The sequence below is a fragment of the Coregonus clupeaformis genome, chromosome 24, assembly GCF_020615455.1.
Source record: "Coregonus clupeaformis isolate EN_2021a chromosome 24, ASM2061545v1, whole genome shotgun sequence".
Classification (NCBI taxonomy): domain Eukaryota; kingdom Metazoa; phylum Chordata; class Actinopteri; order Salmoniformes; family Salmonidae; genus Coregonus; species Coregonus clupeaformis.
This window is the reverse complement of record NC_059215.1, coordinates 49,878,356-49,895,107: the sequence shown is the minus strand read 5'-3', so window position 1 is coordinate 49,895,107 and position 16,752 is coordinate 49,878,356. Positions and strand designations below refer to the sequence as shown.

Sequence of the window (16,752 nt, the reverse complement as noted above, 5' to 3'; positions counted from 1 at the left end):
CAAACCATAGCCGAGAAAATGTGCTTTAAGAAACGGTAAGATAGCTATGTTGAACTGCATGTAGAAAATGGTTGAACCCCAAACACACATGTAAACATAGCCTCGGTTCAGTTGTGCACTGCAAGTGTGCAAATGCATGTTAGCAATTTACCAGACTCGACTGACAGCATCGCTGTTTGAAACATGTAGAATAAATTCCGGCATACTGATAGTGTCAAGTTACTTTTCAGTGTGTTCCCAGAAAATCTGAAGGTTAAAAAGTAGTCTGCGGGTGCTGCACACGGTGCACCCAGGTAAAACATCAGAATCATTGCTTGCTTGCGCAACCTGCTGTGCGCAGTCAAAATAAAATAAAATGCTTGCTAACTTGGTTAGCTACGTCATTAAATTAACACAATCATTTTGGAACGAACGCTTCCAGACTGTCCATTTTAAATGGTCTGTCAGTCAATGAGTACGTTTACATGCACAGTATTATTTTAATATTAAATTGATTATGGCAGTAGGCAAATTATGCAATAGTCATGTGAAAGTCTTACTCTGCTCATCTTAATTGGCGTAAGGTCAAAATCTAAGTAAGCATACACCGATTAAAACACCTGGGTTTCTGAGGACTTTTTTATGCATTATTAGGACATGTAAACACACGGCTGGATCACCGATTTTAAGGTATTTGATCTGCGCATGTGCTAGCACCAGACGAGCTAGCCTCCCTCTCTAGTGTGAGGGAAGTGTCAAATATGCTTCCCAAAAATAACATGGACGCTGTGGTAGAACATTTATTTTGATTGTCGATATTCTGCATTTATCAGTGCCATCACTAGCCTGATTTTCAGATGTGTCCATGTAAACAGGATTATTAGGGAAATGTTCTTCTTGCAAAGCATGTAAACATTTGAATCAAACTATTATATTAATCTGACTATCCGCAATCACATATGTGCATGTAACCATACTCAATGTGTTTAGAACAGGGTTCGTGGTGTAATGGTTAGTTACTGCCTGTGGATCTGAAGATTGCGGGTTCGCCTCCCAGAGGAGACATTTTGACCATTATTTCGTCTATAGTTATGACAGCCCCGTCCCGACACACACACAAACACACACTTCATTTATTAGGTGGCTCTTAAAAGAGCCTTTGGGTTCGTGGAGTGGCAGTGAGTGTGGTGTGTACTACTGCGTGCGTCTTGCTAGAACAGAGGAGAGTCCAGCTCTCAGACTCTCAAGGAAGAGGTTGTTGCCCTCATTTGTTAGATGCACGCCATCCCTACTGTACTGCCCAGAGACACACTGCTTGATGCCAGGGTGGTGAATTGTGGGCATGCGCCTATCACGGAGAAATGCAAAACCAGCTGGTTGACAGAGAGCCGGGCCATTTCTATGTGCTTATTGATGTCCTCCTCCCACTGGAACATCTCTATGGGCTTATTGATGTCCTCCTCCCACTGGAACATCTCTATGGGCTTATTGATGTCCTGCTCCCATTGGAACATCTCTATGGGCTTATTGATGTCCTCCTCCCACTGGAACATCTCTATGCTCTTATTGATGCCCTCCTCCCACTGGAACATCTCTATGGGCTTATTGATGTCCTCCTCCCACTGGAACATCTCTATGGGCTTATTGATGTCCTCCTCCCACTGGAACATCTCTATGGGCTTATTGATGTCCTCCTCCCACTGGAACATCTCTATGGGCTTATTGATGTCCTCCTCCCACTGGAACATCTCTATGGGCTTATTGATGTCCTGCTCCCACTGGAACATCTCTATGGGCTTATTGATGTCCTCCTCCCACTGGAACATCTCTATGGGCTTATTGATGTCCTGCTCCCACGGGAACATCTCTATGGGCTTATTGATGTCCTCCTCCCACTGGAACATCTCTATGGGCTTATTGATGTCCTCTTCCCACTGGAACATCTCTATGGGCTTATTGATGTCCTCCTCCCACTGGAACATCTCTATGGGCTTATTGATGTCCTCCTCCCACTGGAACATCTCTATGGGCTTATTGATGTCCTCCTCCCACTGGAACATCTCTATGGGCTTATTGATGTCCTGCTCCCACTGGAACATCTCTATGGGCTTATTGATGTCCTCCTCCCACTGGAACATTCAACTCCTCCATTGTCTGATGTCAGAGTAAACCACTGTTGTCCCGGGGAACATTCAGATGACTACCTCAAAATCAGCTCTCATCTGACGCACCAGGGCTGGCCCCTGTGTGTCCCCTAGTCTTTTCCACTGAAGTTTGGGCCAAAAATCAACCGGACCAAAAATCAACGTCCATGGAAGAGATTCCCTAAAAACACGGCACTTCGATACAGCTAGTTTGGAGAATTAACGTAGCAGGTTAGGATAATTAGTTTAAGGTTAGGAAAAGGGTTAGGGGTAGCGAAAATGCTCTCCTAACCTGCTACGAAAAGTCACTTGTATCGAAGTGGCGTGTTGTTAGTGAGTCCCGTCCGTAGACGTTGAAATCAAGGACAGTCCGGACAGGACCAAAAAAATATGTTCAAAAGATGCCGGCATAGGTCCCCTTAGTGTGAAATAACCGTAAACAACTGGAGGGGGGACTGGGGGGACTCACTTATTCAGTACTTTGAGTTACTTACAGGAACTGGTATGTGCTTAATGAAAAGCAGCTGTTGATATTCACCCCCCTCTTTAAAGGGAGAATCCATATGTTTTGCATGAATGCAAATAGCCATGTCTACGAAGTAATAGCCAGGGCCCGGTTTCCCGATAGCGATGGAACTCGTGTTTTAACGATTCAGCATTTTCAATAACGGCCGAAGAACTCTCACTCGTTTCCCAAAACACCACGTAGGGAGAACTTTCAAATAGTACAGTACCAGTCAAGTTTGGACACACTTACTCATTCAAGGGTTTTTCTTTATTTTTTACTATTTTCTATATTGTAGAATAATAGTGAAGACATCAAAACTATGAAATAACACACATGGAATCATGTAGTAACCCAAAAAGTTTTAAACAAATCAAAGTATATTTTATATTTGAGGTTCTTTAATGTAGCCACCCTTTGCCTTGACAGCTTTGCATTCTCTCAACCAGCTTCATGAGGTAGTCACCTGGAATGCTTTTCCAACAGTCTTGAAGGAGTTCCCACATATGCTGAGCACTTGTTGGCTGCTTTTCCTTCACTCTGCGGTCCAACTCATCCCAAACTATCTCAATTGGGTTGAAGTCAGGTGATTGTGGAGGCCAGGTCATCTGATACAGCACTCCATCAATCTCCTTCTTGGTAAAATAGCCCTTACACAGCCTGGAGGTGTGTTGGGTCATTGTCCTGTTGGAAAAACAAATGATAGTCCCACTAAGCGCAAACCAGATGGGATGGCGTATCGCTGCAGAATGCTGTGGTAGCCATGCTGGTTAAGTGTGCCTTGAATTCTAAATAAATCACTGACAGTGTCACCAGCAAAGCACCCCCACACCATCACACCACCACCTTCATGCTTCACGGTGGTAACCACACGTGCGGAGATCATCCTTTCACCTACTCTGTGTCTCACAAAGACGCGGCGGTTGGAACCAAAAATCTCAAATTTGGACCCATCAGACCAAATGACAGATTTCCACCAGTCTAATGTCCATTGCTTGTGTTTCTTGGCCCAATCAAGTCTCTTCTTCATATCAGTGTCCTTTAGTAGTGGTTTCTTTGCAGCAATTCAACCATGAAGGCCTGATTCACGCAGTCTCCTCTGAACAGTTGATGTTGAGATGTCTGTTACTTGAACTCGACAGTGCAAATAAATACTTCACAATTTCTGAGGCTGGTAACTAATGAACTTATCCTCTGCAGCAGAGGTAACTGTGGGTCTTACATTCCTGGTGCGGTCCTCATGAGAGCCAGTTTCATCATAGCGCTTGATTGTTTTTGCGAATGCTCTTGAAGACACTGAAAGTTCTTGACATTTTCCGTATTGACTGACCTTCATGTCTTAAAGTAATTATGGACTGTCGTTTCTCTTTGCTTATTTGAGCTGTTCTTGCAATAATATGGACTTGGTATTTTACCAAATAGGGCTATCTTCTGTATACCCCCCCACAATACAACTGATTGGCTCAAACGCATTAAGAAGGAAAGAAATTACACAAATTACATTTTAAGAAGGCACACCTGTTAATTGAAATGCATTCCAGGTGATTACCTCATGAAGCTGGTTGAGAAAATGCCAAGAGTGTGCAAAGCTGTCATCAAGGCAAAGGGTTATATTTGAAGAATCTCATGGTTCCATATGTGTTATTTAATAGTTTTGATGACTTCACTATTATTCAACAATGTAGAAAATAGTACAAATAAAGAAAAACCCTTGAATGAGTTGGTGTGTCCAAACTTTTGACTGGTAGTGTACGTCGTTAGAGCATGTGTCTATACTGATAGGATTGAAAGAAGGCAGTGCTGCTCTCCGTTCAGCGTTCTCCATTCAAATCTTTCCTTAACATTCGATACTGATGATGGATCAGCTCCTAGAGAGAAATAATCACTTATGGCAAATATTGAGGCGGCTTATTCTAATGCTTAGGCTATGCGCTAAAGCGAATACTTGACACATCATTGTGCACATGTTGTTAGGCCTACACATCAATAAATTGATGCAAAACATTTGACAGTATCCTACAATTAGCAAAATAGAGCTAAATTGATTGATCATTAAATTGATTTCAATATAATTTAAATATATCGGCCTATGCAACCTACTGCATTTATCTTTTAATGCAGTCATCTTGGTTTTCATTTGAAGCATCTTTTTTGACCCTTTGCTTGTTTATAACAATTGCTAAGACATTGGCAATGTTGTATTGTAATCAACTTCGTTCTGAAGTTATCAGTGGTCACAGAAGGACAGACGAACATCTTGATTCAATGTTTAGCTGAGATCTTCTGTGTATAAAGTGATGCGGAAGGGCAAAAAAAGCATCTGACTCCAGTTAGCAGTTCTACGAGTGGTCTGAGGCAGTCGGTAAATAGTGTTTTTAAGTGCATATTTAGTTAACGATGGTTTTGGGAAACAGCTCTGAGATTTAATGATGCCCCTACGACGGGGGCATCATTAAGTGTTTTAAGTGAGAAGTAGGCATTGGTCTGAGGCCGAAAAAGAAAGGAAATTAAGAGCACCATGATGCCTACTCCACCCATGCTCCACCAAGGTTTTTCAGTTTTCCTACTACAGTAGCAATGTTGGTCTATTGTACTTCAAACAATGTGTATGCAGGTTGCTTAGGATTCAAACAGCCTAATTCATTCTCTTTAGAGGAATAAATTACTTTACAGTGTCCTGCTATTAAATGTGTATTTTTTTATATAGGCCTATTGTAAATGTGTATTGTTTCTGAGCTGATTACACAGGTAAGCTAACGGTTACAGAAATCAGGAATGTAGACGGGCTCTATAGACCTCTATATATGAGGGACTTAACACCACCACTTGGTGTTATGTTGGGCACCTACTGACCAATTTTTTAAAAATGAAATATATATTTTTGCTAAAATAAAGGTTGAAGGAACTAAAGGCAGGCACCACATTAATACAAGACAAAACAGCTCGCTCAATCAAGCAGAATGGTCTTGTAAGTATAAAGCAAAGCTTGCTTTCATAAATAAATAAAGAAGTTTGAAAAGGTGTGTGTGTGAAGAATACAATATTTGAACTTGCATGCGGTACAAATCACATTGTGGGAGCACCTCCTCTAACCGTATGAATTAGGCTGTTTGAGAAGGTTTGAATCCTAAGCAACCTTAGGATTCAAACCTAGCCAAGCCAAAATGAGTTGACCTGTCAGTCAATCTGCAAATCCGTGGCTCAAAACCACCAGATCTATGCAATAAAAACGAATTGTTATCAAAAACAAAAATGTTAGTTCCAAAAACAATTAAAAAAGACACTTTTAAAATAACTAAATATTTAACAATTTACAGGAGTTCTCTGTCGAGGCTGCTACCAGGGCGCCATGGCAACTACTAACTTGTATTCAAGAGAATGTGTCTCAACCGATGGCGGGCACAACACAAAAAAACGTCAGAGTATGTGGAAAGTCTAAACTACAACAAATGCGAATAGGAAGACAAAAATTACTGAGTTTACACGTTTTAAATAATTTACGTTAAAGGTATAAAAAGGAGAAAAAAAATTACTCACATTTTTAAAATAAATAATACAATTGTTTGACAACACTTTGTAAGGTTTTAAATTATACCTTTTATCTCCTGAATGTTTTGGCAAATCTTCCATAGGCAAATCAAAACATATGCTGTCAAAAAGTAATTGAATTCAAATTGATTGACCCCTCTACTTAGTTTTAAGTGGGTTTAAAATGGATTGTACACCCCAAAAATAAAAGGTGGATTCCTCTAAGTGCTGTCAGACTGACCCCCTCTTACCTCTCCCTCGCCCCTCCACCCAGGGTGGGCATGTGACTGGAACACTGTCTGATGAATATGTTGTCTGTCTCGTCCTCCCCTCCCCTCCCCTCTTCCCTTCCCCCTCTCTTTTTTTGCTCTTTGTCTGAGCAGACCATATTGCATTGATCATTGAGCTGCTGGGGCAAGTCCCACGCAAACTCATAACGGCTGGGAAATATTCCAAGGATTTTTTCACCAAGAAAGGTAAAGCTGTTATGTAACGTTTTAAAATTAAGACCCATCACCCCTTTGTTGTAAACGCAAACATCTGTGCGTGTAGTTCATAGTGCCATTCGTTTTTTTGTTGGATGTCCCTCTATGCTCCTTAATCAGTCTTGAAGGATGTCAATAGTATACTGTTAAGTCACAATCACTGGTTTACTGCTGAATGACGGTCTTGATTTTTATTTGTAACAAGAGCATAAGGAAGACTTTAATGACAGTCTTGAGTGGTGTGTGTGTTTGTCATGTTGGAGTTTTGTCATTGTATTGTCATGTCCCACCGTCATGTTGGTGGTGTGATGTGAATCCCTGTCTCTGACTGACCTACCTACCTAACCCTGCTATCTTTCTGAGACTGACTGTCTCTCTGTGTCTAACCCTGCTATCTTCCCTAGGTGACCTGAAGCACATCACCAAGCTGAAGCCGTGGGGGTTACTAGAGGTGCTGCAGGATAAGTACGAGTGGCCCAAAGAGGAGGCTGATTGTTTCGCTGACTTCCTCCTCCCCATGCTGGAGCTGGTACCGGAGAAGAGGGCCACGGCTGCAGACTGCCTGCGCCACCCCTGGATCGCCCCCCCAGTGACAACATCCAGTACTGCAATGCAAAATACCCTGGGGCCTGTTCAGTAGGCAAACATTGTGGAATGTTGCAGATAACTGTCATGACTGGAGCTGACATGGTTCCCTTTTCTACATGTCATAGAGGCATGATTGTTCTACATTTAGAGATTTCTATCAGAACGTTCCATAACGTTTTGTCCTGCTGAATGCACCCCTGGCCTGGATTGCCCTCTAATGGAGCCTTCCAACAACTGCAATGTAAAACCCTGGGGCTGTGTTCAGGAGCATGTAACGTTACTGAACCTTCAGATGTATGGCGTTGAACAGAGATATGATCATCTGTCAAATAGAATAGGGAATCGTGTCCACTCTATTCTTTCAATTTCTATCTGCAATGTCACATTATGAAATGTTTGTAATTTAGTAGACGCTCTTATCCAGAGCGACTAAGTATCTGCTAAATGACTGAAAAGTAAAATGAGCATTTAATTTGTGGTCCTCTGTAGCTCAGCTGGTAGAGCACGGTGCTTGTAACGCCAGGGTAGTGGGTTCAATCCCCGGGACCACCCATACACAAAAATGTATGCACGCATGACTGTATGTCGCTTTGGATGAAAGCGTCTGCTAAATGGCTTATTATTATAATAATAATTTCCCTGAAAACACCCCTGGATGTATGCCCTCTAGTGGTGGCCTCCAGTCACTGCGATGCATATTAAACACCTTACAAGAGACTTGTTGCAACAGATCACTTTCCGATTCAAGCATATCTGAGATGACTTATTTATTTCTGTTTTGTTTGTGTTTTAGGTTTTGTTTTCTTGTTCTTATCATCAAGGAGCGTCTGATGTTTGTAGGCTTGTTATTCCTTTCTTTCCTTTGTACTGATGGTGTTTAAAGCAGCCACTAGGCAATATTGGTTTTATGGTCAATCATTTTGGCGTTCTAGAATTCTGTACTCTCCTCACCTATATGAGGACTTGTCTTTGTAATTGTTGTTATCGTGACTCTCCTACCACCATCTTGTTTCGTTCTACGCCTGCACAAGACCCGGAACAGATCAAGATCAATGAACTGTAGTGCCCCTCCACTTTTGTAACCCTGTCTCTGTTTTAAATATCTTGATACCACTTGGTTTTTCTCTGATTTACATGTCATTGGTGTCGGTCTGTGTTCCCTTTTTTAAGGCGAAGAGTATACTTCTGTGTTACACCTTCACCCATAAGGCATCGTTTTCCTTTGTATTAAAGCGTAGTATTAGGAAGTTACACATAGAGCAGACAAACATGAATAGACTTGTAGGATGCACTCCACTCTCTTTTATTTTTATTTCTAGGTCTCCACCACCAATAAGTAAAATCGAGGACTGTCTTGTTCAGATTAGCCAGTAAAACCCATAAACCCATATCACCTGACATCATTCAGAATCTGTTTATAGTACTGACTTTTTCATATATTCACTTTCAGCCAATGGGAGACTGGTTTTCACGTTTTGTGGTTTTCATTAAGTAATATGTTCATAAGAACACCAACCCGAAAGAAGAGATTGTGGAAAGATATCTAAAATGACGTGTGTGTGTGTATATATCTCTCTCTCTCACACACCTGTACCAAGGAGTTTGCCTTTCCGTGTATTACAGCCATGTACAGTTTTTAACAAATCCTAGGGTGCGGCTGAAATGGCAGCATATTCCCTATGTAGTGCGCACTACTTTTGACCGGAGCCCTGGTCAAAAGTAGTGCACTACATATGAAATAGGGTGGCGTTTTGTGATGGACCCTACTATGTCTTTTAGCTAAAATTATTTAGCTTGGTAGTAATGTTTTAATAAAGCATTTGGAAGAAGTGTGCGAGCTCTGTGTGGAAGTCCATCCAGCTGTTTTGTAAATGTCACTATTATTTGTCCATAAGATGAGACGGTGCTCTAATGTTCAGGGGTGGTAATGGGGAAAATGTCACTGTGAAGCGCAAACCTTAGAGCTCATTTTAACGTGTCAAAATTATTTCCCCAGGTTCCTCTTCATTTCCACCCCTCTCTATACTGTAGTGATGTCCTAAGTAAATGTTTCACATTTTGAGTCTTGGGATCTACTGGGAGGGACGGCCATTTACATCAAGCTCCATTTAGCCAGTCAGGGTTAAATCACACATATTTGAAATGTCAATTTAGGACACTATAAAATTGCATACTACCCCACACCGTACAATAAAACAAAAGGCCTTCATATTATGACTTCTGCGACGCTTCTTGTCTAGCTTGGTTCTTTGCCCAACTACTGTTGATGGGATAGTTTTTCATGAGAAGTACAATGACCTTACCAAGGAGCAGAAAACGTTGGAACTTAATTTCATTCAGAAAGTAAAACGTGTATTGACGATTGTTTACAGAAAACATTTCATTCATCCAAAATATAAAAAGGAAAAAATAAGACTGTTTAATTACCAAGGCTCAAAAGAGGGCAAAACACATGAAAACAGGGTGCCATTGGGTACAGTACAGTCTAAAGAACTGCCCTCTAGCATAATGACTAATAAAATGGAATAATGTTTTTGGAGGAAAGGACAACTTTGTGTCTATTGTAAAAAAATAAATAAAGAACCCCTAGCCATGGAGGCCTTGCCATATCCCTGGCCTGATGGTCACGAGCGCCAGAATGATGTTAACATTCTTCTGTTTTAAAACGTGGCCTCTCTCTCGTCTTACTCCAGTGCCTCATTGGTTTTCTGTAATGGAAACGGGATGAATTAAAATTTGATAAATAAAAAAAGTAGGGAGATGTCCTGAGATAATCCCAGTGTCCCACACTCCAAAACCTTTACTCTTCTGTCCCCCCACCCCCACCCAAACATTTAGAATGAATCCCTCATGCAACAAATATCACCTAATGTTATCCTCTCACCTTGCCCCTCCACCTCGAAGTCGTCCGGCAGCAGTTTGTCCTGTCTGTTACCCAGTGTGAAGGCTAGGAAGGCCAGGATGAGAGAGTCCAGGACACAGATGATAGCCAGGATGTAGGTCCACCTCACCGTACAGTTCCCCAGGGTGTACTTGTCTGTCATCTCGCCACACATCCTCTTCACCTCCGGGGCGTCCCAGCCGTCAGGGTAGATCATACAGCCCATCACCATCAGGATGGCTGGGGAGGGACAGACAGACAGACATTACCATCAGGATGGCTGGGGAGGGAGGGACAGACAGACAGACAGACAGACAGACATTACCATTAGGGTTAGGGTTAGACCAGGTGTGCCAAACTCATTTTCACCGTGGGCCGCATTCGGTCTTCACCGTGGTCCGGAGGGCCGCACTTAAAATGGATTGTATTTACTCACTGTTAAAATTTGTTCATTAGGCCCATTTTTTTAAGGTATCTGTGACCAACAGATGCATGTCAGTATTCCCAGTCATGTGAAATCCAAAGAGTAGGGCCTAATTAATTTATTTCAATTGACTGATTTCCTCATATGAACTGTAACTCAGTAAAATCGTTGAAATTGTTGCATGTTGCGTTTATGTTTTTGTTCAGTATTTACAGTGCATTCGGAATGTCTTCAGAACCCTTCCCTTTTTCCACATTTTGTTACGTTACAGCCTTATTCTAAAATGGATTAAATATAAAAGTATCCTCATCAATCTACACACAATACTCCATAATGCAAAAGGAAAACAGGCTTTTATAAATGTTTGCAAATGTATAAATAAACAAAAACAGAAATACCTTATTTACATAAGTATTCAGACCCTTTGCTATGAGACTCGAAATTGAGCTCAGGTGCATCCTGTTTCCATTCATCATCCTTGAGATGTTTCTACAACTTGAGTGGAGTCCACCTGTGGTAAATTCAATTGATTGAACATGGCACACTACCTGTCTATATAAGGTCCCACAGTTGACAGTGCATGTCAGAGCAAAAACCAAGCCATGAGGTCAAAGGAATTGTCCGTGGAGCCCTGAGACAGGATTGTGTCGAGGATACCAAATAATGTCTGCAGCATTGAAGGTCCCCAAGAACACAGTGGCCTCCATAATTCTGAAATGGAAGAAGTTTGCCCACCCGGCCAAACTGAGCAATCAGGGGAGAAGGGCCTTGGTCAGGGAGGTGACCAAGAACTCGATGGTCACTCTGACAGATCTCCAGAGTTCATCTGTGGAGATGAGAGAACCTTCTAGAAGGACAACCATCTCTGCAGCACTCCACCAGTCAGGCCTTTATGGTAGAGTGTCCAGACGGAAGGCACATGACAGCCTGCTTGGAGTTTGCCAAAAGGCACCTAAAGGACTCTCAGACCATGAGAAACAAGATTCTCTGGACTGATGAAACCAAGATTGAACTCTTTGGCCTGAATGCCAAGCGTCACGTCTGGAGGAAACCTGGCACCATCCCTACGGTGAAGCATGGTGGTGGCAGCATAATGCTGTGGGGATGTTTTTCAGCGGCAGGGACTGGGAGACTAGTCAGGATCGAGGGAAAGATGAACGGGCGAAGGTTCTCCTTCCAACAGGACAACGACCCTAAGCACACAGCCAAGAAAACGCAGGAGTGGCTTCGGGACAAGTCTCGGAATGTCCTTGAGTGGCCCAACCAGAGCCTGGACTTGAACCCGATCGAACATCTCTGGAGAGACCTGAAAATAGCTGTGCAGCAACGCTCCCCATCCAACTTGACAGAGCTTGAGAGGATCTGCAGAGAAGAATGGGAGAAACTCCCCAAATACAGGTGTTCCAAGCTTGTAGCGTCATACCCAAGAAGACTCAAGGCTGTAATCGCTGCCAAAGGTGCTTCAACAAAGTACTGAGTAAAGGGTATGAATACTTATGTAAATGTGATATGTACGTTTTTTGAACATTTTATTTTTGCAAAAATGTCTAAATAACTGTTTTTGCTTTGTCATTATGGGGTTTTGTGTGTAGATTGATGAGGGGAAAAAAACAATTTAATCAATTTTAGAATAAGGCGGTAACCTAACAAAATGTGGAAAAAGTCAAGGGGTGTGAATACTTTCCGAATGCACATATATAAATTATATATATTAATACTGTATATATGTTGTTGTTTTTTACTCAAAAGACCTGTGGGAAAGCTTGAATGGGTTAGACAGTCAGTTACGCAGACAGGGAGCTTCTTAGCCGTCAGGGTAGATCATACAGCCCATCACCTTCAGGATGGCTGGGGACAGACCAAGGATATACGCTGACCTGTGTGACCTCCATATGTACAGTGGGGGAAAAAAGTATTTAGTCAGCCACCAACTGTGCAAGTTCTCCCACTTAAAAAGATGAGAGAGGCCTGTAATTTTCATCATAGGTACACGTCAACTATGACAGACAAATTGAGAAGAAAAAAAATCCAGAAAATCACATTGTAGGATTTGTAATGAATTTATTTGCAAATTATGGTGGAAAATAAGTATTTGGTCACCTACAAACAAGCAAGATTTCTGGCTCTCACAGACCTGTAACTTCTTCTTTAAGAGGCTCCTCTGTCCTCCACTCGTTACCTGTATTAATGGCACCTGTTTGAACGTGTTATCAGTATAAAAGACACCTGTCCACAACCTCAAACAGTCACACTCCAAACTCCACTATGGCCAAGACCAAAGAGCTGTCAAAGGACACCAGAAACAAAATTGTAGACCTGCACCAGGCTGGGAAGACTGAATCTGCAATAGGTAAGCAGCTTGGTTTGAAGAAATCAACTGTGGGAGCAATTATTAGGAAATGGAAGACATACAAGACCACTGATAATCTGGGGCTCCACGCAAAAGATCTCACCCCGTGGGGTCAAAATGATCACAAGAACGGTGAGCAAAAATCCCAGAACCACACGGGGGACCTAGTGAATGACCTGCAGAGAGCTGGGACCAAAGTAACAAAGCCTACCATCAGTAACACACTACGCCGCCAGGGACTCAAATCCTGCAGTGCCAGACGTGTCCCCCTGCTTAAGCCAGTACATGTCCAGGCCCGTCTGAAGTTTGCTAGAGTGCATTTGGATGATCCAGAAGAGGATTGGGAGAATGTCATATGGTCAGATGAAACCAAAATAGAACTTTTTGGTAAAAAGTGTTTGGAGGACAAAGAATGCTGAGTTGCATCCAAAGAACACCATACCTACTGTGAAGCATGGGGGTGGAAACATAATGCTTTGGGGCTGTTTTTCTGCAAAGGGACCAGGACGACTGATCCGTGTAAAGGAAATAATGAATGGGGCCATGTATCGTGAGATTTTGAGTGAAAACCTCCTTCCATCAGCAAGGGCATTGAAGATGAAACATGGCTGGGTCTTTCAGCATGACAATGATCCCAAACACACCGCCCGGGCAACGAAGGAGTGGCTTCGTAAGAAGCATTTCAAGGTCCTGGAGTGGCCTAGCCAGTCTCCAGATCTCAACCCCATAGAAAGTCTTTGAAGGGAGTTGAAAGTCTGTGTTGCCCAGCGACAGCCCCAAAACATCACTGCTCTAGAGGAGATCTGCATGGAGGAATGGGCCAAAATACCAGCAACAGTGTGTGAAAACCTTGTGAAGACTTACAGAAAACGTTTGACCTGTGTCATTGCCAACAAAGGGTATATAACAAAGTATTGAGAAACTTTTGTTATTGACCAAATACTTATTTTCCACCATAATTTGCAAATAAATTCATTAAAAATCCTACTAAATTCGATTTTCTGGAAAAGAAATTCTCATTTTGTCTGTCATAGTTGACGTGTACCTATGATGAAAATTACAGGCCTCTCTCATCTTTTTAAGTGGGAGAACTTGCACAATTGGTGGCTGACTAAATACTTTTTTTCCCCACTGTATTTGGACAGTGAAGCTAAACATTTTCATTTGTCTCTATACTCCAACATTTTGGATTTGAGATCAAATGTTCCTATTGGGCAGAGTGTAATCTGAAACACAACCAAAACAAACTGCAAATGCATCCAAGTTTGTAAAGTCACAATTTTTATGTTGTCATTGAGTGCAAGGAATATGGGACAAAATACTACACTACTTTAATACACTGTAAGTGAATTTGTCCAAATACTTATGACTCCTTCAAATTGGGGGACTAGATACATAAACAGCTTTTATTTCTAAACGATAAAACAGATATGTATGAAAATACCCTCAAGTGAAAGGTGACATTCTGTACTGTCGCCTCATATGTAACATTTGTTCTCAAATCCCAAATGCTGGCATTTAGAGACACATTTATAATTTACTGTCTGAATACATATGGAGGTGAGTGTATAGAAATACAATGAATGAATGAGTGAATATGTACTGTATGTCTGGGGGAGGGGCAGACAGGCACAGTGGAGACTATCCACAATGGTTGTGTCAAAACTTTTGTGCAGACGAGCTCATCAAAAATATCTGATGTATCACAACAGTTCTGTCAAAAGCCTTGTACATCAGCTGTAAAACCCGAGTGTGTACGGAACCTTTCATGTAGATGTAGACTCGTACCGAGAGACAAAACGATACATGTATCATGTTACATGTATTGTGTGAACATAGGTGTCAGAGTCTGGACTGAAACAGAATCCCTTTGGGCTGGCGTCCACAGTGTTGTTGTCACCTAGTGACGATAGCACTGGACGCACGCCACCTCTGAAAGAGGAGAGATTTCACTGGGGTGTCACTGACTGGACACGATAGGTTTGTCACCTCTCCTGGACAATAGGGATGAGAACTACAACCAGGGGCCGGTATGACAGAACTACAACCAGGGGCCGGTATGACTGTTCATGAGCCAAGGTTGCCTAGAGGCAGGATACAGAGGTGGACCAGCAAGGGCATTTTGAAACGGCCCCCCCAATCTCCCCTAGGCCCGCTCCTGGATATACATTTATTATTATTATTATTATTACATTTGGCTCACCAAACATGGGACACTATACATTAAAATGTGCAGGTTAGAGAATGTCTTCTAATCTCACCTGATGCAAACTGCATCCACCCACAGATCTTGTAGACGCTCCCGGTGTTGCAAAACCAGAATAGAGTGAAACAGACCATACATCCCACTATCAGCAGCATGGACGTACCCACGAAGAAGAGGGCTGTCCTAAAGGCTGGGGACGGGATGGACGCAAAGTCCAAGGCACTTCCTTTATGAAGGAGAGGAGGAGGAGGAGGAGGAGGAGGGGGAGGGGAAGAAGAAGAAGTAGAAGATTACTGCAATGTTCTCTGATGTCCAATGAAAAATAGGCAACACATACATAGAGGTTGGAGCAGAGAATTACATAATATGATTAGAATGTAATAGGATCTCTGAGGGTTGGAGCATAGGGCAGCCATACTATGGTGCCCATTAAGCAGTTTAGTGGTTATAGCAATGGTTCAATGGGATGCGTTTTATAGCAATGGTTCAATAGGATGCGTTTTATAGCAATGGTTCAATGGGATGCGTTTTATAGCAATGGTTCAATGGGATGCGTTTTATAGCAATGGTTCAATGGGATGCGTTTTATAGCAATGGTTCAATGGGATGCGTTTTATAGCAATGGTTCAATGGGATGCGTTTTATAGCAATGGTTCAATGGGATGCGTTTTGCATCCCCATCACAGTCTTTACTCTGTACTGAAGGTGCTCTGTCTTGAAAAATTAACTGCTGACATTGTGTCAACGGTGGACTAATTAACAAAATACTAAAAGATAGTTATTGAGTAAAGTGACCCTTTAAAGGGGCAATCTGCTGTTGAAACAATTACAAAGCGACTCACTGCCACTGTTTCGGTAAAAAATCGGAGGGATGGGGCTGGAGAAATGTTACCACTCTCAAATGTATAGACAGAGCTATGGATGCAAGGACTGACCATCCATGATATCAAAATTATATTTGTAACCATATTTTGAGGCTATACAGTGATTGATTACATTTACTTTGTTTACAAACATTGGAGTAAAACAAGCTTATAGTTTGGGTTTTGATGAGGTACAATAGTTTAACTAAGCTTAACTAAGCTCATAAGTTATATTCTCCAAGAATCAACGGGTTCACATCATTCATTTTTAAGTCCAGAAATGGATGTATTAACTGCAGATTGGCCCCTTTTAAGTGCTTTGCCTTTACAGATGAGCTCGGAGGTCAGGGCGTTGCCGATACAGTAGTGAAACAGTCCGAAGTATCCAGCCTGCGGGGTGTTGACGCTGTCCCCGATCCAGTACGGTTGGATGAACACCACCATTTCTATGATGGAAAAACAGATGGTGAATATCGCCCACAGGACGCCGACGGCTCGCGCGTTCCTGACGTAGTTGGTGTGGTAGATTTTGGCCGCCTCCTGTGCAGGGAGCATTTTCTCACTTTTCGAAGTCTTAACTTTGGTCTCAACTTTCTCTGTTGTCGACATCTTGTTGACAAGGAAATAGAGGGGGATGAGGGTGAAGACGTGGAAGATGCGCAGATAACTCTTCTTGAGTCACCAGAAAGTATGAGCATGAAGCTTTCAGATGAGGTACTTTTCAGCACGTACTGTCAGTTACTGTCAGTTTGAGTTTCTCTTCACTGCCAGCTTGTTTTCAGTGAACGCTCCGTTTGGT

The 16,752-nt window shown here is 42.2% G+C and overlaps 2 protein-coding genes across 3 annotated transcripts in view; one reads left to right on the top strand and one right to left on the bottom strand.

Moving 5' to 3' along the window:
• Nucleotides 1–7,705, top strand: part of LOC121537701 (SRSF protein kinase 1) — a 32,523-nt gene extending 24,818 nt beyond the window's left edge. For both annotated transcript variants that reach the window (XM_041845304.2, XM_041845303.2), the window contains 2 exons: nt 6,540–6,632; nt 7,046–7,705. In XM_041845304.2, the coding sequence (XP_041701238.2) occupies nt 6,540–6,632; nt 7,046–7,281 (329 nt within the window). In that variant the 3' untranslated portion in view covers nt 7,282–7,705. The remainder of the gene's footprint in view (nt 1–6,539; nt 6,633–7,045) is intronic.
• Nucleotides 7,706–8,210: 505 nt separating this feature from the next.
• LOC121537923 (LHFPL tetraspan subfamily member 5 protein-like) lies at nt 8,211–16,508 on the bottom strand. Its single transcript, XM_041845579.1, has 4 exons — nt 16,277–16,508; nt 15,146–15,316; nt 10,114–10,350; nt 8,211–8,251 (listed from the first exon to the last, which is right to left on the bottom strand). Exons 1-4 carry the CDS (start codon nt 16,506–16,508, stop codon nt 8,211–8,213), a joined length of 681 nt encoding a protein of 226 aa, XP_041701513.1.
• Between the last annotated feature and the right edge of the window lie 244 nt (nt 16,509–16,752).

Coding starts and splice junctions, on each gene's coding strand:
- LOC121537923 (XM_041845579.1), bottom strand. CDS start 16,508: ATGCTCCCTGCACAGGAGGCGGCCAAAATCTACCACACCAACTACGTC. Junction 10,351..15,145: donor GTGGATGCAGTTTGCATCAG/GTGAGATTAGAA, acceptor GTCCCTCCCCAG/CCATCCTGATGGTGATGGGC. Junction 8,252..10,113: donor CTTCGAGGTGGAGGGGCAAG/GTGAGAGGATAA, acceptor GGTCTTGTGCAG/GCGTAGAACGAAACAAGATG.